General features: G+C 41.9%; 1 protein-coding gene across 1 annotated transcript in view; it reads left to right on the plus strand.

Moving 5' to 3' along the window:
• FBN1 (fibrillin 1) overlaps window positions 1-21,100 on the plus strand; it is a 159,931-nt gene extending 138,831 nt beyond the window's left edge. Inside the window, 16 exon segments of the mRNA XM_052809134.1 lie at window positions 233-382; window positions 2,782-2,847; window positions 3,590-3,706; window positions 4,072-4,191; window positions 5,846-5,968; window positions 6,392-6,523; window positions 7,132-7,257; window positions 7,815-8,021; window positions 8,632-8,757; window positions 8,975-9,097; window positions 10,033-10,149; window positions 10,945-11,073; window positions 11,928-12,047; window positions 15,420-15,651; window positions 17,184-17,358; window positions 19,822-21,100. Coding sequence (XP_052665094.1) covers window positions 233-382; window positions 2,782-2,847; window positions 3,590-3,706; window positions 4,072-4,191; window positions 5,846-5,968; window positions 6,392-6,523; window positions 7,132-7,257; window positions 7,815-8,021; window positions 8,632-8,757; window positions 8,975-9,097; window positions 10,033-10,149; window positions 10,945-11,073; window positions 11,928-12,047; window positions 15,420-15,651; window positions 17,184-17,358; window positions 19,822-20,211 — 2,453 coding nt within the window. The 3' untranslated portion in view covers window positions 20,212-21,100.
• Window positions 21,101-25,079: the final 3,979 nt, after the last annotated feature.

Consider the following 25,079-nt stretch of genomic DNA (forward strand, 5'->3'; position numbering starts at 1 on the left):
CATGACTGAAGTAGAACACCCTATCCTATAGCTTTCCTTTACCGGGGCAGGGAGCTTCCCTCCCTCTTCAGATCTTCCCCAGTCAGAGACAATAACGGTCCTTCCTGATAAACTCAGATGGAAGTTGGGTGTTTTGTTGGGGGGGGCTCCTGTAATTTTGCAGTTAACACCTCTAAGAGAAAACTGTGCCAAAGTCACCCTAACTGCTCATAACAAGTTTTTCTCTGTGCAGATCTAAGAGTAAGTTACTGCTTTACCAAATTCGAAGATGGAAAATGTTCTGTACCGAAGTCCCGAAACCACTCCAAACAAGAGTGTTGCTGCGCCTTAAAGGGACAGGGATGGGGAGATCCCTGTGAACTCTGCCCAGAGGAAGCAGATGGTGCGTTATTGACCAGGTTATCTTACTGTCATGATGGCCTCTCAGAACTAAAAGAAGATGGGGATTCTTGTAAGAAGGAGTTAGGAAAAAATTTTCCAGAGGTTTTAAGAGGTTTAATTGTTTAACCCTAACAATTGTCATTGCTCTCTGTAAAGTAGATACCATTGCAGTCTCAAAAAACATATTCCTTGCATAGTCCAGTCTCAAGCTTGTTTGCTTATAGATTTGTTAGTATGATTAGGTGCTGAGTATTTTGCTCTGGAAGTGTCACGTACAGGAAGTGGAAAGTAGTAAGCAGGTCCTTGGTAGGCTCTGAGTGGAAATACCTGCAAGACACAAATGGAATTCATCTAATTGCAAATAAGTATAGGAAGGGGTGCCATAAACATGAAATCTAATTAAAAAAACCCAACAAAACAGTCGAATTACATCCACATCTGAATCACTGTGTTACATTTTGTGACTACATTTTGTCATTAAAAAAATCTAGATTTGCAATCTTATCAATATGAATGACTTGCATAAATACCATGGAGTAACAAAACACAAGCCTTGATGAAGGAAAGTCTCCCTGGACTGTTGCCAAAGAAACTTTCCTTTGTTAGTATCCTTTGTAAGACCAAGTAACTAGGCATCAAGCAAATCAACAGACCTTTATACCATAATGGTGCAATTTGCTGAACGGACTTTAATTCATGCTGACAAATGTGGTTAACAGCATTACTGGTTTCAGCAATACATTAATACAGTTCACTTCATTAATAAGTCATGTAGATGTTTTGCAGACAATCCTCACAAAAGCCAAGGGAAGAAAAGAGAATCGGATGTGCCAGTTGCAATATTCCTCCTAGGCTTATTGCCTGTGCATGTTCCATTCTGTTGCCCTGGAACATTTGAACCAAAGTCAGTTGGAAAAGCATGGTATACATCGCAGCATTTAAGTGTCAGCACATATATTTTTCACAGTCCAAACTGTTCTCAAAGGATGGCATCAAGGCCATTTTTCTCATCTTTTAAAAAAGAAATAGCTTTAAGATATCCGAGTCTGGGAAGTTTATGTCTTGGCATGTCATGGACAGTGGAATTGTTTCTTTTTTAAAAAAAAAACAACTCGGTTGTTATCTCATGCATGTTCTCCATTGCATGCTATCCGAATGCAGGCTGGTAACCTCAAACACATGTGCCACCTCAGTCTCCTTTTGAAGGTTTGAGCAACAGGCAGGTTTTGTGCTGCCCAGCTGCACAGGGCTGTTTCCCACTCAGAGCCTAGTGGTGTGCCAGACACTGATGCTTTCAGTGCAGGTGTGCATCTACATTTAGTTCTATTTTGTTCAACCTCATCAAAGATCAGCTAATGTATTTCAACTAAAGAAAGCATAACATTTGTTATGTCTATGACTGTATTCTACTGCTGCACTGTAAACCTCTTTGCAGCCTACTGCATTTGCAAAAGAAAAAGTGAAATCTTGTCAAGGGTTCTGTGGTGTTCTGAGCATGGTTAGTAGAGAATATGGCTCAGCAGCATCTTGAGATGGTTTGAATTACAGTCCTGTGTCCATCCGTCTGCTCAAGATGTGGTTTAGAGGGGAGAGGTGGAAGGTTAGTTTCAGCTGCAAGACTTGAACTTTTTTTGTGTGTCAGACCCAAAACTAGAGGAGTTTCTGAAGCTGAAGGGTCTTTATGATTACATGCATCCTTATTGCATTTTGGTCCACCAGAATGGAAATTTAGGATTTCTTACTTATTCTAATGCCAAGAATTTACCAGGTGATTTGCCCAGGTAAGGAAGTACATGATTTCTGCAACAAAAAATAGAGAGTGACTTGTTCTCAAAAGACTTACATCATCTTTGTATCTTCAAAAGCCACACAGAAAACCTTGTGGATTTGGAAACTGAGTGGTGACTTCACTCTAAGCTGAACCCAGAAATTTTACTTTCAGCCTACCTATAATAAAATTATTACTTACTCTAGAGATAGAGATTGGCATCCTTTAAGGAGCTACTAAGTGGTGACTATAGATTAAATTGTGTCTTCTTCAGAAAATGTAGGAAATCTTTCATTTACAACAGAAGAGAATGCAGTCACTAGTACTGATACTTTAAAAATGGAAATATTGCATTAGTTTGCTCCTTAAAGGAAGTTAAATAATGCTAATTATTCACAGGATTTTACATATATGCATACAGGAGATCAGATGAAATGTAAAGTGAGCATAGAGTTTTTACGTGAATGTAAGATTAAATTACAAGTTTATACATTTACATACTGTATTTCTGGACCTGAACATGAGGAGGATGAATTGGTATTGGTGGTTACTTGAGTAGCTCATGAGTAATGCTGATCACCAAGATAGAATTTAACACGGTTTGATTTTTTTATTTTTATTTTTTTTTACAGAGGCATTCAGACAGATTTGTCCGTTTGGAATTGGCATCCTTGTTGGACCTGGTGATGCAAGATTGGGTAAGTGCCGGAAATACACGATGCTGTTGTTGCATCAGTATGCCATTTTCTACCCATAAGCCATACTCCCTTTCAATTGAGAATAACACCTCTGCAACTATTTCCAAAAGCCATGAACTGTGGAAACTTCTGTACTTTTTTTGTTTTTCAATTATTCATACCAGTTTTAAATTCAAGCTCGAATATCTTATAAATCAGAAATTAAAATTCTTTTAGAGTAGCTTATTTTGCTTTTTAATTTATGCTGAGCAGACTTGCTAGGAAACTTATGTAGGATCTAGAGAATGGTTCACATAGCATACCTGTCTTTTCTTATACAATATATATAGCCTGTTTACAGTAAATGGTTTTAATCCTCCAGAAGTGCAAGTCACAGTTTCCCAGATCCCTTCAGTACATTCTGTTCTCTCCCAAGACAAACAGCACTTCAGCCTTACTGGCAAAAGTTTTCATTTAAGGAGCGCTGGATGACTACTGCTTTTCATATCTACTCTTCTCCCTATAGCCCCAGTCAGAGAGGATTTTTATCTGACATTTAGAATCAGTTTCTTTTCTGCATTCTGAAAGCTGGCCTGCAAGACAATTTCTGTGCCCTCATCCTAATATACCAAAATTCAAATATTAGTGGTTTTTTTGCAATCTCAGGAATATTTCTTGCCAGAGCAACACTTGTTTTTTGAGAGAAGTCTAAAAGCCCATGAAGTCAGTTGCACTTACTGTGCTGTTTGTATTTCTGGTTAAGATGTGGATGAGTGCCTTGATCCAGATAACTGTAAATTTGGGCAGTGTATCAACACAGATGGGTCTTTCCGCTGTGAATGTCCGTATGGTTACATCCTACAAGGAGCTCAATGTGTGGGTAAGTATAACTGTTTCATCTTCCATTTTAAAGAATCTCCTGAATTGCTAAGCATGGCATTAAGGACTAGCGGGGTTATATTATTCTAACATTGTGGAGTCTCCATCCACCCTGGTGCTTAAAACCTGCCAGGGCAGGGCCTGAGCAATCTGCTCCAAGTTGGTCCTGCTCTGGCTGAGTGTTTGACTCAGATAACCTCTAGTGATCCCAAATTATGCTAGGAGTCTGTGACTAATTCAGTAACTTAAGTTAGTTCTTGGATTTTGTATGTTTGTATTTTTTTGGTTGTACATCAACAACGTAGATTTCACACCTTTTTGGTTGAGTATAACCATGTATTCTTGCCTTGATTTAACTGCTTGCAGATACTGATGAATGTGCTGTTGGAAACCCGTGTGGAAATGGAACTTGCAGGAATGTGGTGGGAGGTTTTGAATGCACCTGCGTTGAGGGGTTTGAGCCAGGACCGATGATGACCTGTGAAGGTGAGACTCCCATGTGTGAAGGACTGTCTTTGTTGTGTGCTGAAACAGCTTCCTGATTTTGGAAAGAATTTAGGAGAGTAAAGCAGCTTAAAAAGAAAAATACGGACATTCAGAACAATGCATCTTTATCTGAAACAGAAAAATAGGTTCCTCCTTCTTGTATCTACCTTGAACTGTGGTACCTTTTTCTAACTGGAGGTTGGGTGAAAAGGCTTTCTGGTGGTATCTGCTAAGGGACTGCCCAGAGAGGAGCATGCTGGGGTACGATCTCTCCAGAACAGTCCCCAGAAATGCAGCTCGTTGTGTGTATGGTTTTTGTTTACCTCCTAGATGACCCTTGAGTGAAGAGAGTCACTGTGGATGGTGAAAATAGAAAATGGGCTGCTTGGGTTTGTTAGGGAAGAAACAGGGAACAAAACAGAATGTAAATACAGTATTAGTCAATTACCATGGTACCCCTAGGTTGAATATTTTTCATGCTTCGGTCTCTTATTTCAAAAATAAATCTGAAAATGCACAAAGAAGGGAGGAGTAAGGAAGATCAGAGTTATAGAAGGGGCACACAGAAAATTAATTAGACTAGAATTTTTCAGTGTGGAAAATGTGGTTGAAGAGATACATGATGTAAATTTAACAAGCCACAAGTGGTAAAGGTACCAAAAGTAGAGGGAACATGTTAGACAAACCAAAGCAAACATTTTTATATGCATAGTTCTTACTTCAGTTGTGGAACTCTTTGCTGCAGAATATTAGTGAGGCCACAAGTATAAATTGACTCAGAAAGAGATTGTACAAATTTGTGTGGGAATCCATCAGTGGAAATTAAGCTTGATAGTTTGGTTGTGGCTTTTGGCTTTGGAAGTCCTTAAACTGAGCGGCTGAATCAGGGGAAAGATCTCTACATACACGGTATGGGTTTTTTTTAATACTCGCCGCCTCCTGTTACAGCCAGAGAGAGGAGAATGTCCTAGGACATTTTGACACTCTCTTCTGACCTGACACAGCTGTTCTTAAATTATCTGCCACAATCTATTTGTTTGCAAGCCCATACAAAAGAATGCTTCTATTTTTGCATCAGCTTGCATTAGTTTTATGTACAGTTAGAGCTTCATTCACTTCCCTGTGGAATTTGGGTGAAAGCTCAAATTGCAAAGGAGGAGTTAGAAGAGTGCATAAACATCATTATATAGCAGTAATTACTCAAGTAGTCCAGAGCGTATGTAAATGCACTTCAAATAACGTTTCCAGTAAGGATATTGTTTTATGGAATTCAGTTTACGAAGAAGCTGAATTAGTGCATCTAGAATTTAAAAATAACCAGTCATAAAAACTGAGCCTAGATGTGGAAAAGATACAGTTTTAACTGAGACAGTATTTTTGGCAGCATGGATCTGGAAATTATTTCCATTGGCTGCTTGCCATTGAAGATATTGAAGCTTCAGGTAGCTGTGCAAACATCCTGGCATGTCTGGTGCCTGCTCCTGCACCGAAATCCATAATGAGTAGAACCATGGGTCCCCAACTATTAAAATTTAGCCCTCAGTAAACTGGGATCTGTGGTATTGCCTGTACCTAAAACCTGTGCACTCAAGTCTGCCGAGTTTTACAAAAGCATGTTTCACTTCCCTCATGGTCTTTGCTGCTCCAAATCCAGATGTCAACGAGTGCATTCAGAACCCTCTGCTCTGTGCTTTCCGCTGCGTGAACACTTTTGGATCCTATGAATGCAAGTGCCCCGCGGGGTACGTTCTGCGAGAGGACCGGAGAATGTGCAGAGGTAAAGCTCCTACCAGACTCTCACAGTTACGAGATAATGATTTCAAATTCCTGCAGGGGTAGTGCTCTGACTCACTGCACTATTGGGCCAGAGTTTTAATCCCAGGAAGTAACTGAGTCAGAAGGAATTTGGGGTGAATTCTATGGTTTGCATTATGCAGTTGATTGTATTAGCCCTGTCCTGCCTGTAAACTTATACATCTGCATAAAGTGAGGTCATATCAGATGATACAGTTTTGTCTTGCCCTGAAAATGGGCATTTGGGAGAAATCAATTTGCTCTAGGCTAGTATATCTTATGGTTGGTTTAGCACAATAAAAGTATGTAGAGTTTGATTACGACTGAAATTCCAAAGTCAGAATTTACTATTGTGAATTTCCAGGATCGTCTCTCCATATAATGAAGTCTAAACCTTGTGTTTTAGATCAGAATGAGTGTGAAGAAGGAATTCACGACTGTGACTCAAAACAGATGGAGTGCAAAAACCTAATTGGCACCTATATGTGTATCTGTGGACCCGGTTATCAGCGCAGACCAGATGGGGAAGGCTGTATAGGTAAGTGACGCTGACATGTTGAAGCTCTTGAAACACACAGCTACTCACCAGAGCTGAAAATTTTGGATTTAACAAAGTGTTAAGGAAGTCAGGGGAAGAATTACACAACTACCTGTGTAATGGATCTACTGGTGCTTTGCTTTGCTGTTCAGGTGTGCACACGTGGGCAGTAAGTAGAAAATCTCAATGTGGCTGTCTTTACAGTCAGCTTGTACTGCTGCTGATGAATTGCTCTGAGTGAAGAAAGCGGAGAATTGGGCCCATTGCTATGAGCTGCTTTATCTCTGTTAGCATGAATGAGGGTAGATCTGAATTGTTTTTAAACTTTGGATGGCATTCAGAAGTGCAGCTGTAACTATGAAAAATTTTGAAAACCAGTGAGGAATATATTGCAGAGAAAACATAGTACAAAATATATAATATTGAGAGTTAGATAGTCATCTTTCCTCTGAAAATTGAGTAAGAGAGACTTTTTTTTTAAAACAAAACAAAACAAAATTATGCAAGTTTAACCAGGCAGAATGCATAGCTTAAGAACTCCGTACAAACTTTAACCTGCATTAATCCAGTAATGGACTTGATTTTGTCATATCATTTGAAAAACATAGATGAGAATGAATGTCAGACCAAACCTGGGATCTGTGAGAATGGCCGTTGTGTAAACACAGTGGGAAGTTACAGATGTGAATGCAATGAGGGGTTCACTGTCAGTGATGCCCAGAACGAATGCCTTGGTAAGTCGCACATTAACACCCTAATGAACTATCACTTTGATGGCAGAAATTGTGGTTGAAATTAAACTTAGAAATGTATAGTGAGTAAACATGGTCTTGAATTTACATGCCTTCGGGAAGGTGCCTTTGTGAGTAGGTGCCTTCCTACAAGTTCGTTCTTCCATGCTAACGTATGCCTGCTTCAGTCAGTCTCATTGGGTTGACTTGCTATGAAAGCTGACTGTTCAGTGGTTTCAGTCAGCTGGGAATTGCTCTTCCTTTTCTTTGGTCCTGATTTTCAGCGAGTCCTTTTTCTCTGGGTTCAAACAGAAACATATATTTTTATAAGCATAATGAACCTTGTCTTCCACCTTTTGCTAAATTTCCTTAAATCTTCTTTGTTTCCCTTAGACGTTGTGCTCTCTTTCTTACTGCTGGTAGTCTTTCACTCTCAGTTCCACAGTCCCAGGGTGAAGTATGCCCTTTCTTTTATATTTCTGACTAAATTCCTAATATCTCATGACCCTCTGGAGGTCGTCACCATTAGGATTCTCTGTGATGCATAATTTGTCTTCCAGACAACAGGGAGGGCTACTGCTTCACTGAAGTCTTACAAAGTATGTGTCAAATCGGATCAAGCAACAGGAACTCTGTCACCAAGTCTGAATGCTGCTGTGATGGTGGCCGAGGCTGGGGCCAAAACTGCGAGGTCTGCCCCTTCCCAGGCACTGTGGCCTTCAAGAAGCTTTGCCCTCATGGCCGAGGATACATGTCTAATGGAGCAGGTACTGACTTTTCTATTAAAGACTCTCTTACACAATGCCAAATTAAGCAATAAATTACAAACTCTCTTTTTGCATATTTGAACACTGTGAGGTCCTAAATAGTTTGGGTATCAGTTGACATTTTCTGAGAGTTTTCGTGTTGAGAGAGTACAGTCCTTTGGGAGGAGGGTGCATAGCCAAAGGCCCTGGATGAGGAGGCATCCATCCCAGCTTGGCAGATATTTATTTTGCATGCTGGTTGATTGACACGCACTCAAATGGGAGGTTGCACTCTCACATTTGAGTGTGTTGTAGGTACAGATTAAGAGCTATTTGCGTACATGAAAGCAAAGTGTTGTTTGATTTATGGAGGCTAATACATGATCAGCTCAGTTGTTCGCTTCTGCTTAAGGCTTGTTCATTGCATTTAAAAGTTAGATTAATGCTACATTCTGTATTTTTCTACTTAATGTTTCCCCTTAATCTGTGCAATATTTCATTATTTTATGTTTTGGGGTTTTTTTATTTTATGTAGGGTGTGGGGTTTTTTCATGTCAGGTCACAAAAAACTATTGAAACTGTATAAAATCAGTTCTTGTTCCATTGTGAACTAACCCTTATTTAATTGCAGATATTGATGAGTGCAAGGTTATTCATGATGTCTGCCGTAATGGGGAATGCATCAATGAGAGGGGATCTTATCGTTGTCATTGCAACCTTGGCTATACTACAGATATAACTGGCACTCTTTGCATAGGTAGGTTTCTTATTATGGTGTATGTATATAAAGTTTATTACTAAGAGATAACTTGAAGAAGGAAATACAAAGATTTTGAAAAATGAGAAAAGAAAATGTCATTCATTAGAATGCTTTGGGGATTTTGATTTCCTGCTGATATCTCCTGAGCATTTTGAAAATCATTATCACAAATCTTGGTTATCAGCACTGAGGTATCTGGTTTTGCTTCTTCTAGATCTGAATGAATGTAATGAGTCCCCAAAACCTTGCAATTTCATCTGCAAAAACACAGAGGGCAGCTTCCAGTGTTCATGTCCAAAAGGGTACATCCTGCAAGAAGATGGGAGAAGCTGCAAAGGTAAAAATCAGTACAAGAATTTACTGCAGAAACTGTTTCACAGGCAAATACCAATCCAAGGCCATTTAAATGATGTAAATCTGTCTCCTTGATTCATGTGAGTATTTCCACTAAAGACAGTGAAAGTGGCCTGCACAGGATGGAGCTGGTGTTTCAGTTCTTTGATAATCTGGATGAACAGTAAATCCACAGGAATTTTTGCAGGCTGATGGCAGCTGATCTTAAAAGACTTTGTAACCAACAGTGTATATGATTGGTCTTATTTTGGTAAGCATGTTGGTTTAAACCGTATTTTTCAGTGATAAATGTATCTTCATGGATGCAAAGATGAGCATGGTTTGCAGTGCATTGTCTAGCTTCAACAGAGTTTTAACATACCATCTCTGCTGCATGCTGAATAAGGGACAGCAGTGCAGGAGGGATTTTGAAATGTTCATTATAATTCCATTTATTTACGTGTCTTGGTAGCAAAGACCTGACTGAAACCGCACAAGTTAGAGCAGCAATTCTAAACTTGGCATGGGAAATGACTGTATTTTGTCATTAGCATTTAAATACTTCTTTTGGAGTAATAGCATGCTTCAGTGCAATACCGTTTAGCAGTCTGCCACTGCTTCTCATGAAGATGGTGACTTCCCATTTATTGACTGCAGTAAGAGCAAACATTGAGTATGTAACAGCATCTTTCAGACAGATGAGAGTGGTGTCTGTAATCCAGCGTTAGCATGGACACTAGTGTAGCTCCACAGTCCCATTCATTGCAAGTGTGGCTTCGTGTGAGAGGAACTGGAAGCCGGTGTGGAATGTGAGACATTGATTCAAAAGGGTTTATTTGATACAGTATTTATTTGCAATCACTTCTCTCTAAGTCCAGCTGAGCTGTCAGACCCTCCGCAGGGAACGTAAGTGAAAGATGTTTTCTTGGGTTTTTTTAGATCTTGACGAATGTGCGACAAAGCAGCACAACTGCCAGTTCCTTTGCGTCAACACTATTGGGGGTTTCACTTGTAAATGTCCTCCTGGATTCACTCAGCACCATACAGCCTGCATTGGTAAGTGACATGGGAATGTAGACACAGATTTGGAATTTATTACTGACTCTTATTCCAGAAGCAAAGTAGCAAGGAGGTGAAATCGGCTTCCTGAGAAACCAAATGGAAATATAGGCCAGGTTCTGATCCCAGTTCCACCAGAGCAGAAGATGCAAAGAGGCCCTCCCTCCTACCTTCCCTTGTTTTTCATAATCTGTGTCTTTGAATTTTGCACTTACAAGAATCAGACAGCAAAAACACCCAATTTGTAATTCTTGCCTTACCCTTTTTTCCCACTGAGCAAAAAAATAGTTATATTTCTGTTCTTGTAGTTTATTGGAGAACCCATGTTATAGATCATGTCAAGGCTTCTTGAAACAAAAAGCATGAAACGTGTTTCTGCAGTTGTCCTTGAAACACATACCCATTATGTCTGTGGAAATGTTAAACAAAACTACTTCCTGCAAAACACTCTTTCTGCTCTGCAAGTTGGATCCTGCTTGTGGCAGTCTGATAATCCTGTGGTATTGGTATGAATTCGGGGGTGTTTGAAGACTACAACATCAAACTCCATATTCTTGGTGAAGAAAAGGAGTGTTTCCCTTCCCATCACTGTTGTTGGTGTTTTCAAATTAAAAAGAAGGTAATAGAAGCTCTCCTTCTGTGGTGCAAAGTGAAAAATGGAGAGGGCAGTTAGACAGCTACGTTACTGATGTTTCTTTACCTCTTGTCAAAGACTGTCATTGTTAGCATTGCTAAATGATCATCTTCACAACAAGGAATAAAAAGTAACACTCAGGCTTTGGTTTCCTTCAGATAACAATGAGTGTGCTACTGAAATCAATTTATGTGGGGCGAAGGGCATTTGCCAGAATACACCAGGAAGTTTTGTTTGTGAGTGTCAACGTGGCTTCTCGCTCGATCAAACTGGGCTTAGCTGTGAAGGTAGGTACAACACACAGTGCATTTAACTTGGCCTTCTCTTGCTTTCCTTCATCTTCTCTCAGCCATACTGTCACCCAAGGAGGCACCTATGGAGTAAGCACCAAAACCTATGGAGTAAGCGTGTGTAGATTGAAGGGGAGTGGGGTATGGAAATTTAGCAACAAGGCAGTATTTCTCTCCATGGGCCTGAATAAATAGATATATTCCAGGATGCTAAGAAGCTGGACAGATATTTTCTGAGGAGGCTTCAATTTAGCCTGGAATATTTTAGTTTAAGCATCGTAAGTTCAGTGTAACTTCTGTTGAATCCTGCACGGATTTCTGAGGGACTCACCAAGGACACGAAGTCTTGCATCGCCAAGGCAACCTGCTAAAGAGAGAGTTCAAGGGCTGCAGACTTTATTTCTCTGGTTCCCTAGAGCCTCTAGAGCCTTCTCCTGGGATAGAGTTTGGTTTGCTTTGAAAAGACATATCCTGGGATTCCTAGGTTGGATGCTTGGGCAAAAGCAAGGGACTGTCTGCTGTGGAGCTGGGAGCCTTAGGAAATCCTTGGGGGTCCCACATACAAATGGCTTTCTGCTGTCTGCTCCATAGCAGAATGCAAAAACTCTGAAAATTGTGGCTGAATTTGAGCTTTCAGTGTTTTCAGCCCTTAGTTACTTGCTGTGAAGCCAGAAATCCAAACCTGAAAGGCCTGAAGTGATGTCCCAGCACTGGTCAAGTTTTTGGAAGATCCTGAAATATACCTCTATATATGATATATGAATATATATGATTATTTGTAACAGACTTTTCAAATATAGCATAATTTGAGCTTCTTTCCCAAAAGTCAAGAGTATATCTCACCTTTTTAGATGTTGATGAATGTGATGGAAACCACCGGTGTCAGCATGGCTGCCAAAATATAATTGGAGGATACAGGTGTAGCTGCCCACAAGGATATCTCCAGCATTACCAATGGAACCAATGTGTTGGCAAGTCACTTTTTTAAATTCATACATTAAAATGCATGTTACCTTCATTAGCAACAAGAAGCAAAGGGCAATGGTGCAGTTTGTCATATTTTCTTTTTCTGATTATAATTTAGTAAGTTCAGTGGAGTTTCATTACGAATGTGCACTGCTGTGAAAGGCAGAGTGGATATGAAGCACCCAGTAGCCTATGTCCTGGTTCTACAAGTGTTTAAGCACAAAATTATCCTTGAGGGTGCTAGAAGTTGTATTGACTTTAAGGGAACTTGTGTTACTCGTGTATTTTGTGGTGTGAACAAAGGAAGTCTTACCCAGCTGTGCAACAGTCTCTACTGAGACACAGGTCCTGTCTGAGAGCTGATGGTGGGTTGAACCTGGCAGACTCAGAACCACAAGTATGGATAGTTAAATTGTAAAATTAAACTTCTGGCCCAAAGCATCTAAAATTCTATTGAAATCCTACTTGATCCGTGCTTTTATCATTCTCACAACACCTACAGGAAGGCTGCTGTGTTTAAGCCTCTTCTCTGTACAGAATTAACCATTTGTCATATTTAAGCAAAGCTCCTGCTATCTGTCCAAAGATGCTTCCTTGCAGCTTTGAGTTACAGTTTATAACAAGTGCTTATAGGACAATTCTGGTTATAAATAATAAATGCTAGTGCTCCTTATTTATGTTAAGAAGTAAATACACTGGTGAATTAAAATGTTTATTTCTTCCCTATCTAAACTTTGGTTCTATCCCAAGTCTCTGAGCCCTTGTAGATGGGTCTGCATGTGCAGACCATTGATGCTGGATATGACTTGAGCAGACAGAACTGGGTCCTCTGCAGAAGTCACAGGAAAAGTCTCTGTACGTTTCAGCAGTGTAGCGTGTAGCATATTCAAACAAGGGAAACATAAATCATTTTTCCTCTAGTGACAGTTATGTGTGGTTTTAGTCACGTTTAATGGGCTTCAAACAAGCTAGTCTTGTGTGGATACCCAGAGATGTGTTTGATGACCTCTTTGAGAACAAAGGGCTTCATAACTCTCTGTTTGGCTTTCTTTGCTTTCAAAAACATAAAAATGCCTTTGCTTGTTACCACTGTGGTGCTCTAAGGAGGCCTCTGCTTTTAATTATGCTTACCAAACCTCCTGACATTTTATGCAGTCCTTGCTGTGACGTTTGCTTGCTTGTGGTCCAGTATTCTATGCCTGTAACATACAGGAGAACAAGGAGGGAGCACAAACATATGGTGGTTTTGAATATTAATTAAACTAGCAGAGCTTAGGGTTAAATTAGAACTTAGTCTGCAGGAGGGTAAAAAAAACCTAAACAACCAAACAAACCAGCACTGCCCTGTCTGGCTGCTGGAGGACATTGTGGAAGCTGAAAAAGTGCAGTGCTCAGTTTTGCGAAACATCTTGGCTGTTTCCAAGTCTTCCTGGGTGATGGTTAAAACTAAGTGTATTTCCAAACCAGGTGTATGCTGTTATTCCAGCTTTTGAGTGCATTGACTACTGTTTGGCTTTTATACAGGGAATATCAGTTTCAAAATACACAAGCACTGCTGTTTCCCCCATTGAAAGAACAGCTTCAACGTTGGCACCACAAATACTGATTGCCAGAAACTTCACCAGGGAAAATTACACTGAGAGCAACAACTGGGGAAGGACTCAGCTAGCGCTTCCACCTTCTTGGACATGGGGCAGTCCAGGCAGAAACCCAAAACTGCAGGAAAGGAGGCTTGGTTTCCTCCATCCTCACGGCATCTCTCCTTCCTGCTGAAGCTGAGCACAACAGAGCTGCATGTTGCAGAGCACAGGAGAGCAAGGCTGGTGCCTGACAGCACAGCTCATGCAGAGTCCGAGGCTCCCGTAACTGTTTTTTTCACTTTTCTTCATATTTTTTCTTTCAACAATCACCCAAAATATGGGAGCTAACCTCACTAGTGTCCACACTCTTGCCGCTGTGGAGCGAGGCGAAGTGAGCCTATCTCCTTCTGGTGCGGTAACTTTCTGTGGCGCAAACGTGCATTTATGATGTTGACATAATGGCTGTGTTAGTTATGACAAATACTGAAACATTGCTCTTAAGTTAATGGCAAAAATCCTACAGGCTTTGGTAAGACAGAATTCAGCCCCAGGTTTTAATACCTTGTGGTCTCCACATGTTCACATTTTAACATCTGTAACTGTATATGCTTAAGATACTTATCTAGATCTCCTGGGTGTACCACAGGGGAAGAATTCATGTAATAGGTTTTTCCGTGACAATTCCTTCATATTACTTGGCAATCCCAATTCTGCAAACAGTTTGTGTCTTTTTTAGCTTATTTAATGAAGTGTTCAGGGACTTTTGATGTTGCTGCAACACATAGTTAGATAATCACTGAAGAATGCTTTGGTTCCTCCCATGTCTTGTGCTGTGTGTGACTGCATCCCCTGCCCAGGCAATTCTGTAGTGCACCATGCCATAAATCAGGCTGCAATAAGCAAAGGCATTGCTTTTAAACAAAGAACAAACAGTCACATTGTTTGGAAAAAGACAATAATGCTCTGAATTAGTACTTATTCTCCTGTAACCTGGATGCTTAGATCAGAGATGCTGCTTTGTGCTTTACATTTTATCCATACAGTGTCCAGATGGCATTTTTTACGCATGTGCACACACACGCAACGTGCATATGCAGTTGCTTTATCACAGAACACAGGGAACAATAGCATTCAGAATGTTTCAAAGCAATTTGCCATATCAGACAAAAAAATTCAGACTGTCTACATTTAAAAAACTAGCCATTTACAGTAAATAAGCCTGAACTGACCTTGAACTCCTACAGTGCCGCACTTGGGAAGTTTGGAAAAGGGCTGGCTCAGAATGTGGCAGTCTTTTGTATCTACAGCTGCTTTTATTTTTACTTTACTACTCCTTCCTGTACCTTACCTGTACCTCATATTTAAATGTGAGTGTGTAGGGAGGGATTTTCAGTGCCTGGAAAAGGTGTCAGAGCTTGATCCCTTGCTCTTTTTTTCTTTAATGTTGAATAGCATTATGAACATGGGATTACTGGACCACATTGTTGGCTGTACAAAGTTTTATTCTTCTTGGTTGTTTCTGGAACAAAAAAAAAGTTGCCGCCTCTGCTTCTCTGCTCTCCAGAGCATGAGCTGACGTGGCATGAAACATCTTCTGTAGAGTAGCCCAAATGTTGCTCTGTTGTATGGTTGTAGTCATCTCCTAGTGACTGCTGCCCTAGCCAAGGGTGAGGCCAAGCCCTGTTCTGTGTTTCTGTCTGTCTGATGTGGCAGCATGTTTAGCAACAGTCAAGCACAACCTTTCTGAAGGTTACCTGAGAATAAAAGTTAATGTGGTATGTTCTGCTTCTTTTCCAGATGAAAATGAATGTCTCAGTGCACACATTTGTGGAGGAGCATCTTGCCACAATACTTTGGGAAGCTATAAATGTATGTGCCCTACCGGATTTCAGTATGAACAGTTTAGTGGAGGTTGCCAAGATATCAATGAATGCGGTTCTGCACAAGCCCCATGCAGTTATGGTTGTTCAAATACTGAAGGTGGCTATGTCTGTGGATGTCCACCTGGTTACTTCAGAATAGGACAAGGGTAAGGGATTCTCATTTTAAACTAACAGACATAAAGGGGACATAATCCGCTCCTTTCTTTGTAGTGTGGAGCAGCAGAACCGGGAGGATTGTCACCAATGAAAGAGGGATAGGATTGTGGAGGTGCTCGAGACTTGGATGCACCTGCTGATTTTGGAGATGAGGGAGGGGAAAGGTAATCAAGGGACAGGAGCAATGTGGTTTTAATGCTTAATGAAATTTGGTCAGGGCTACCAGGTTCAATTATCTCTTTTAAGTGTCGTGGTTTAACCCCAGCCAGCAACTAAGCACCATGCAGCTGCTCACTTACTTCCTCCCCACCCAGTGGGATGGGGGAGAGAATCGGAAAAAAAGTAAAACTCGTGTGTTGAGATAAGAACAGTTTAATAGAACAGAAAAAAAAGAAACTAATAACGATAACACTAATGAAACGACAATAGTATAAAAGTAAAAGGATTGGAATATATACATGTGATGCACAACGCAATTGCTCACCACCCACTGACCAATGCCGTTAGTCCCAGAGTGGTGATCCCCCCAGCCTCACTCCCGCCGGTTTATATACTAGACATGACATCACATGGTATGAAATATCCCTTTGGCCAGTTTGGGTCAGCTGTCATGGCTGTGTCCCCTCCCAACTTCTTGTGCCCCTCCAGCCTTCTTGCTGGCTGGGCATGAGAAGCTGAAAAATCCTTGACTTTAGTCTAAACATTACTTAGCAACAACTGAAAACGTCAGTGTTATCAACATTCTTCTCATACCCAACTCAAAAACATAGCACTATACCAGCTACTAGGAAGACAGTTAACTCTCTCCCAGCTGAAACCAGGACATTAAGCTACTGCTTTCACCTCTCTCCTGCACACTCCAGCAGCTAGCCAAGTTCTCTGAGCTTGCCACTTGGGAGCTAACACCCCTCACTATGATTTGTGGTGTATCACTTGTCTCCTTTAAAAAAAAAATTAATAATAACATCCCCCACCAGCTCCAAAGGCAAATGATATTACACAAGTGGCTTCACCCACTCATTGAAATAACAATTCTGTGTGCTCTTATTTTCACTTGCCCCAGTGTTAGGGCTGTGCATCATGTAGGACTAAGCAACTCAAATGGAAAGCAGAAAGATTGTGGCTTAAATTTTAGACGTGACTAAAAGCTTTGGGATATGTTATGAAAGACCTCACTTTTCAGATTTTTCAGCAGTTTCTGAAAATTGATCTCTTTTAACGTGTTCCAGGTTGGATAACAGAAATTACTAACAACTTCTCAGAGCTTAAGTCTGTGTTTTTAAAACTGTTAAATATTGGCAGGTCTGATTTAGGCAAAGCCTCATGGAGCCAGGTTCTTGAAATTGGAGGTAGCTGCATTGTGATTCGGTGAGAATTTTGCCTGTTGACTTCAGCAGAAATTTTTCCTAGGAAATGAGTGCAAAATAATTGCTTTATTCTTTGTATTCACAGTCCCCCAAATTCAGCTTTTGGTAAGATCTGTGTCTCACTGGAATTAATTTTTTATTTCTTCCTTCCTCAGACACTGTGTTTCTGGAGTGGGGCTAGGCAAAGGTCAAGGACAAGAACTTTCGCTCAGTGGAGAAGTAGATGACAACTCCCTCTCTCCAGAAGCCTGTTATGAATGTAAAATCAATGGCTATCCCAAGAGAGGAAGGAAGCGCAGAAGCACTAATGAAACTGCAAATGAAGCAGAGGTAATTGACCTGTTTTGGGGGGAAGGGGTTTGTGGTTGTCTTGTGAAAGCCAGTCTCAGAAGGAGGTGTGCCCAGAGACAATCCCCCAGGAAAAATGTACACCCCAAACAAAGTAGACCAAACAGCTGGTTTTGGATGTCAAGTAGTCTGTGTGTCGGCTTTCTGAAGTTGTTCACTGTCATTAGGCAAATGTCATCCTCTGAAGCCCCTGCATACCTAATATCTACGTCGCATCAAACACTAAAATAAATGGCCATCCAGCTGTTTGGAGAGCAGTCCGCTCACCAGCAAAGCAAGCTCTTGATGTCAGAGGGCAGCGGGTACATAAAACGTTTGTGTGACCTTGTGGCCAGAAAGGCAGGACATGTTGGTCCGGGTGGATTTGGGCCCTGCCAAGCAGCGCTGTGTTGTGTGTCTGGGGCTGGAGCCCTCTCCAAAGCAAACACAGAGCTCTGGACACAAACACCTCACCTGGAGGCAGTCCAGAGCTGCAGCCCTTCCTGGGGCTTGTCCAGACCCTTGCAGTCAGTCACCCAGGTTGCCGTCCTGGGGCCGAGGCTGCCGGCGAGGCTGTGCACAGTGCTCACCACTGGTCCAGGCAGCAGAACAGGAGGCAGAGCTTCATTTGTCATTGCTCGGAAGTTGCTGGGGACAGAGGCAGGTTTCCATTTGCCTCCGAGTGGGGTAACTGTGTCAGCGAAATGCTTATCATCTACTGCGATGATCACGAGACTCCACTTCTTAGCTGTTGTCACTGGCTTTTTTTAATTAAGCAAATATCAATAAGTGGTTTGAGCACTTACATTTACATGAAAACTAGTCTGCTGTGTGACAAGTTTTGTCTTTATGCAAAGGATAGGCATCCCTTTTCACTCATCCTTGGGTGTTAGCAAACATTTCTCAAAAAAGCATTAAAGTAAATCTTTCAGCAAACTCCCCCTGCTGGGGTTTGTTCTGAATTGATCGCAACAGCAAGACACAATGGAATGGAGGTGGTTGCAGTTCTGTTTGTTCTTCAGCTGGGCTTCCAGCACCACACCTCCCAGTATGAGTGCAGAAGTCATGTGGTAGAAGCATGCTCTTCTAATGTGTAATGTTACTGTAGTCCCTCTTGCACAAAATTCAAAGTCCTTGCATTTCCCAGGGAGTCCTACATTGTCTTATTTCAACTTTGTGTAATATAAACTCAGAATTGCTCAGTCTGGTCATCCAATCCAACGTCCAGCACTTAGTCACCGATTTAAACCTTATTGTTCACATTAGTTATGTACAGACTTCCGCAAACTGTAAGCAGCTTGTAGGAGATGTATCACCAAGCCCACAGTCATTTGACTTCCCACTTCTTCATCCGGTCTAAGATGATAGTGATGTTACAGGTGAAGGGGTCTGCCCTGACCTGGCCAGAGAAGCAGCAGGTCATAGCAGGTCTCTAGACTGTGCAGATATTAGTCCTTCAGCTGAGAGTGCATGTCTGGGTGTGCCCATGTGTGCGTTGCATTCTAAATATAACCAAGAGACACTGAACACTCTTGTAAAATGTTGCCATCGCTACCCTGAGCTAAGTATCACCTGTACTCTCTGCTCATGTGTATGTGCCGAAGAGCTTGCTTTTCCCTACACAAATAGATTGGGGAGCCTGTTAGCTGTTTGTGTTAGGCACTCAGTGCATGGCACTCTGCTAATACAGGTAGGCAGGAGAGTGCTTTTGCCCAGAAGAGTGTGGACGTTTGATTTTGGGCAGAGAGGGGTTGTAAACTGTGTTTCTTCAGTGTGTTTCAGTACTGCCTGTGATTAGTGCTGGATTTGTCTCGGAGGTGACGTAGATCTTCCCTTGCTTTCCAGTTGAAAATGTTACAGTAGATGTGCTGTCTGAAATATTATCATGCTGCCGCTGCAGGTGACTCACGCACAGGGGACTCAGGGGGAGCCCAGTTACCATCACTCGGAGGTGAGGGGCGACGCTGCTTTTCCAGCACCCTGCTGCACCAGCAGGCCGCCCTGGCTCCACACCTAAATGAAGCAAATCTTGCGAAGCAGAAAACTCCCACCTAAATGACGTGCCTCCCCCACAGACCCTGCTCTCTTCAGCACATTGTTGTTCACATGAGCTTGTGGTTCCCCCAACAGAGAGGAGGAGTATGTCTTTGCTGCTGTCTTTGTAGGAGACTGGTCGTGGACTCCAAGCACAGAGAGGCTTTGTTTGTCAGGCAGCGGGGCCCACGTGCAGAAACTTTCAGTGTGTGTCTCAGGCTCCCGTTACCCATGCAGGGACAGCGACAAAGACCGTACTTTATCCTGACAAGTCCTAGGCCCATAAGAGTGGATTTGACAGATGATATTACAGAACCTCCTTTTAAAAATTATTTAATTAATAATGAATGAGCTGGGTAAGAAATACATACACATGGGCACATGTGAAACGATCTCTGACAGAGTCAACTAACATTGTTTGTTCTTGTGCAGGATCAGCAAGAGCTGGAGCCGCCAATCAGTCTCGCCAGCTGGGATATTGAGAAAGCAGCAGTCTTCTCCATCAACATCTCAGATCTCAGTAACAAAGATCGCATCCTGGAACTGCTTCCTGCCCTCACAACACTGACAAACCATAACCGATATTTAATTGACTCCGGAAATGAAGACGGTTTCTTTAGAATCAATAAGAAAGACGGGATAAGTTACCTTCATTTCACAAAGAAGAAGCCAGTGCCTGGAAACTATTCATTACAAATCAGTAGCATTCCACTCTATAAAAAGAAGGAACTTAACCAGCTTGAAGAGAAACATGACAAAGACTACCTCAGTGGTGAGCTGGGAGATAACCTGAAAATGAAAATTCAGATATTGCTTCATTAATTCACCAACCAAAGACCAAATAATTAAACCAAAGATAGATAGGTAGGACTGAATATTCCTCCCAATCAGATTCTCCATATCATAGGTACAATCTTACATGAGTACATTTGTATGAACGAGCACTATTATATTATTACATAAACAAGGTACAGGATGAATACCCTAGCTCAAAACAACCACTTTCTCAGGCTTTTAAGTGTAGCTGAGCTACCTTGATATGTTGAATCTTGAAAACTGGGACTTTTATCATTGGAAGTTGGCCACTGATGCTGAGACACGTCATCATTTCAGCAGAGGTACAAGAATTGTGCTTTCAACTGATGGACAGCTCTATTTTTGTAATTCTTAAACTTCGCTTCTCCAACTACAACTTACTAGGTCAGCCATTTATGATATCCATTTGGTGCTAGTAAATTTTCAACCTAGATTTATAAATGCACTGTAATATTTACACAACTTAGAAGCCAAAATTGCCATTATTCAGTCTAAATACTTCAATCAACCAAAGTTAGCTCAGTAGTTTATCTCAGTTATGCCTATAATACATTACATGTAAATTAAGTGTGTGTATACTGTAATCATGCTATTTTTATCAATGAAGCATTTGTAAACTAGATTAATAATACCCTTAATGTGAGGGTTTGTAATGGTGCTTATAAGACCAACTACTTGTTAACTGTATACACAAACCTGATGATAAAGTTTCTGTGACTTGCCAAAATGCACTGAGGTCAGTAGGGACCATTAAACATTCTCAAAAGTCAGATGACAATCAGTGCCATCCTACACCATGACATTATGTAACGTGTCAAGAGTACCCGTAGTCATTCATATCAACGAGGGTTCAATGTCATAAATGTCACAATAAAACAGTTTTTTTTTTAGTTTATTCTGTGGCCTTGTGTTCTTGCTAAAAGTGTGATAAACTGCATTCTTGCATTTCAGGCATTGTCAGTAGGGTTGGTTGTATATCTGTCTGTCTGCACAGGTGACTTCTCCTTGAAGCTGTACTGCTGCCATTTGTTCATTCTTCATGCAAAGGAAGAATGGAAGAAATACAGAAACCTTCACAAATCTAAACAGCAGTGGACCTCTATCAAATTATTGTGTGGCTCCAGAAAGCAAGTTAGAACATTTCCAATGACTTGACCTGAATAATCCTGTCAATAAGTAACTTTGATAGCCAAAACATGCAGAAGTGAATATTAAATCATTATACAGAAAATACATTTAATCGAAGTGTCTTGTTTGCTAAAACTGCCTTGACTTAAGACGTTCCATTCTTTTACCCCCACTTCAACAGCTATTGTCAGATAATCTAAGACTGATAACAAAGGGATAATCCAATATCAAAAGCCATCACAAGTTGTAGCTGGGTTTTAATAGCAAGTTAATTATTCGATGATGAGGGTGTTCTTGTATACACAAGTGCCATGGTGTATCTTTTAGCAGCAGCAGAACAGTACTGAGGTGTGATGCTATAACATCTGGAAGAAAAAATGAAGCAAGCGGTGTCGCTGAAACTGCTGATTGGACAGCACTGTAATTGATAGAGGGAACATATATTGAGCTATAATAGCTTTGGAAGGGAAGTGTACTGTAATAATTCACCCCAAATTGTATTATTTTCTGTAATTAGATTTCAGCTCTCTTTGATTTCTTCTGCATAGCAAATGTAACTATATAAAAAGGAGCATGTGCGCTGGGTTACTTTGATATTTTTAATAGACCATGTCTGGATTTTATTTATTAGCGTGCCAAAATGTTGAAGAGTGTATTTTTTCCACATGTTGCGTAACTATGGTGAAATATAATCAGAACTTTACAGTTGTAAATGGCACTCTTATTTCAGCAGGTTGGGAGTGATTTTTAGTGCCAGTGGCAGTGTGTGCAAGATCGTATGGTTTATAGTTAAGTGCATGGTTTGAGTATTTTCTCTGTAGCCCTTAAACACTGAGATGAACTGAGAAGAATGATTTCAGAAAGACCTGTCAGGACTCTGTCCAGCAGAGTTGGTTTAGCATTTAAGCTGCTGTATAACACCTTATCACGCCAAAGGTTCCTTGATTGTTTTCCAGCAGCCCCAGTGTTGCCTGCACAGTTCTGCAAATCACCTTTGTTATGCTGCAGAAACAAGAAATCTTGACAGGATCTCTTTTAGTGTTTCAAAAATGGAAAGCCCATCTTGTTGTACTGATCTGCACATAAAAATCCATTTTCTTGTGCAATGATTCATCTGTCTCTTTGCAGCAGTGCCCTCTAAATGGTATGTCATTTTTGCCTGTCAGTTTGAGTTGCTGTATGTATACAATTATTTACGTTAGTTTGAATTTCTGTAGTTTCCTTAGAGTCTCAGTGAAGCATAAAGGTTGCATAATAATACTGTATGAGACCTGCAATTAAAAAGTGGTTTGTAACCTACAGTGTGATTTAAAATAATTTCCTCTGTTCACTTTGACAGTGGAATCCCAAAATGACTCTTAAGCACTAGACAGACTGAGTGTGAATGTGCATTTCTGAATGTGTATCTTTTTGCAGTTACAGGATATTTTTCAAATTCAAGGAAACGGTGAAATCTTTAATTATTTGAAATAACAGTGTCTTCCCTCCATTGCAATTGTGCATATGACTTGGCATAGATGCATGCATGGATAATAAATATAATTTTTGGTTAACAGTCTAACAAAGATGGCGTGTTACTGTACATACCGAAACATTCTCTTGTTGTGTGTTGTAACAGTATCTTGTAAACTTGACAGCTGACATGTATTTTGGCAGAATGACTGTTTCCACAGTCTCCCTTTTAAGCTGACTTTCAAAGGACCTGAAGTGTTTGCTTTCTTATGGCAGGTCCCAAAGGGTCACACTCAGGTTTTCTCTAAGATAAATATTCTACGCTATGATTCAAGTTCAGCTTTGTGCTTTGGAAGAGCTAATCTGGTCAAGACTTCTCAGCACAAACAGGCCTGAGCTGTTTGGAGAGCAAGACGGCATGGCCGTTGCCTGACAGCTGCCTACGCCTACCTGGGACCGAGTCTGGGCACTGCTGGTCTCTGCCGGCCACACCACGACAGGTAAGTGCGCTACAAGGCAGCCTGCATCAAACCCGCTGCTCTAGGCCAAGCTGGGCGTGGGGGCACTGACATTGCAAAAGCCTTCTCACTGCTTTTAAAAATTGACATTTGCTGTGAAGGAATGTTTAGGATTCCCCCTTTAAACTGATGCCACACTTAAACCATTAAAGCCTCACAGTACTCCTGTGGATCTGATGGCTTCTGTCAAAATGAGCAAGGTTAACAGCTCACGTGGTGCTGCAGTGCTGCTACTTTCCGAGTAGGCACCAGGTGAGGAGGATACAGCTGCTCTTCTTTCAACTTCACTGCTGTGACAAGAAAATCCTGTATTTGTAGTTACAGAGGGGAAGCCGGCGTTCAGCAGCTGACAAGGCCGGGGCTGCCTGCGGAGCTGCAGGAGCTGCGTACCCCTCTCAGTGCCCCTCAGCTGCCCCGCGCCAGGTAGGACAGGAGCTAATGGGACGCACCAGCTCCCCAAAGCTGGGACATCTGGGCTCAGGATCTTGCCTACTTCACCCTCTCCCCAGAGCAAGTCTTCAAGTTTTTCTGCTTTGGTTGGCTTCATGTTTGCAGGAGTGGCCAGCAGCTAAGGCCGAGATAGGATGTACAGCAGGTTAATGCAGTAAATCCAGGTTGGCAGTGTCCTACCAGAGTATTCGCCCAAAGGAAGCCCTCATGTTATCACAATCTTGGCAGAATAACACTCAGCTGAAACTTGTGTTCAGAAAATCCCAGAGCTTCTAGTTGTTGCCTGTGGCCTGAGCGTGCTGGATGCCTGCAGAAACCCGTGCGGCCCCTGTGCGAGCTCCTGCGGTTACACCTCTGCACGGAGGGGCTCTGTGTGCAAGCTGCACGTCGGCAGCACGGGTCCAGTGCATCACGTTAACCTGCAGGATCGCGCTGGTTCTGGATGCTGTGAAAACTTAAGATGGGGCAAGCAGACAGCTGTAGTTTGGGGCAAAATGTGCCATCATTTACGCTAATGAAAACACAAATGATTGCAGAGGTTGCAGTAGTAGCACAAGGGAAAGAAAAGGGGAGGGGGGAGCATGCTGCAGTCGTTCAGTGGCCCAAAACACCCTAACGCACGTGGCTTCTGCTTCACTTGCAGATGCTGGTCCTGTACCAGCCCTAGTGCCTTGCGCTCCTCCTGAGCTGTCACTCGCCCGTCCCCGTGCAGGAGCTGCCGTGGCCAGCACCGGCCCCACACCTTGGCTGCTTTCAGAGCAGGCAGAGGCACTGCTGGTGCCAGGAAGGTGGAGGTGGTTCAGCGGCAGGGTTCTGTGGTGCTGCCGCATTCAGCGGTGCTTCGCCAAGGTCCTTGGTACCCCCAGAGAGACTTTGAGGGCGCCTGGTCCCTCTGGAGTGGGCTGTGTGCTTTGGTTTGCACGAAGAAGAGACCCTCTTCCTGTGCAGCAAAAACCTTGAAGATGCCGATGACTTCAGCTCTGACAAATTCCAACGATCTGCTTCTGCTGTCCTTAAAACTTGCCAAATATTTCACACCCTCGTAACAAATGCTTTTGAGGAATATCACACCCAAGCCAACTCCTCAGTTATGAGCTTCCCATTGAGTTCAGTGAGGAACCTTGGCGCCAGAGAGGTCACCAAAGCATTTGTTTTTGTATTTCAGGCTCTCCTTTCTGTTTTGAACATGGGCCTGCACAGCGCAGCACAGCGATGGCAGGAAGCGGCCATGGAGGCCAGGGCTGCGTGGCCAGCAGCAGTGTGCTGGCAAAGCTGGGCTGCAGCCCTGTGCTGGTGCTGGCCAGTCCAGCGCGTGCCATTGCTGCC

The sequence above is a fragment of the Harpia harpyja genome, chromosome 14 (assembly GCF_026419915.1).
Source record: "Harpia harpyja isolate bHarHar1 chromosome 14, bHarHar1 primary haplotype, whole genome shotgun sequence".
Classification (NCBI taxonomy): Eukaryota; Metazoa; Chordata; class Aves; order Accipitriformes; family Accipitridae; genus Harpia; species Harpia harpyja.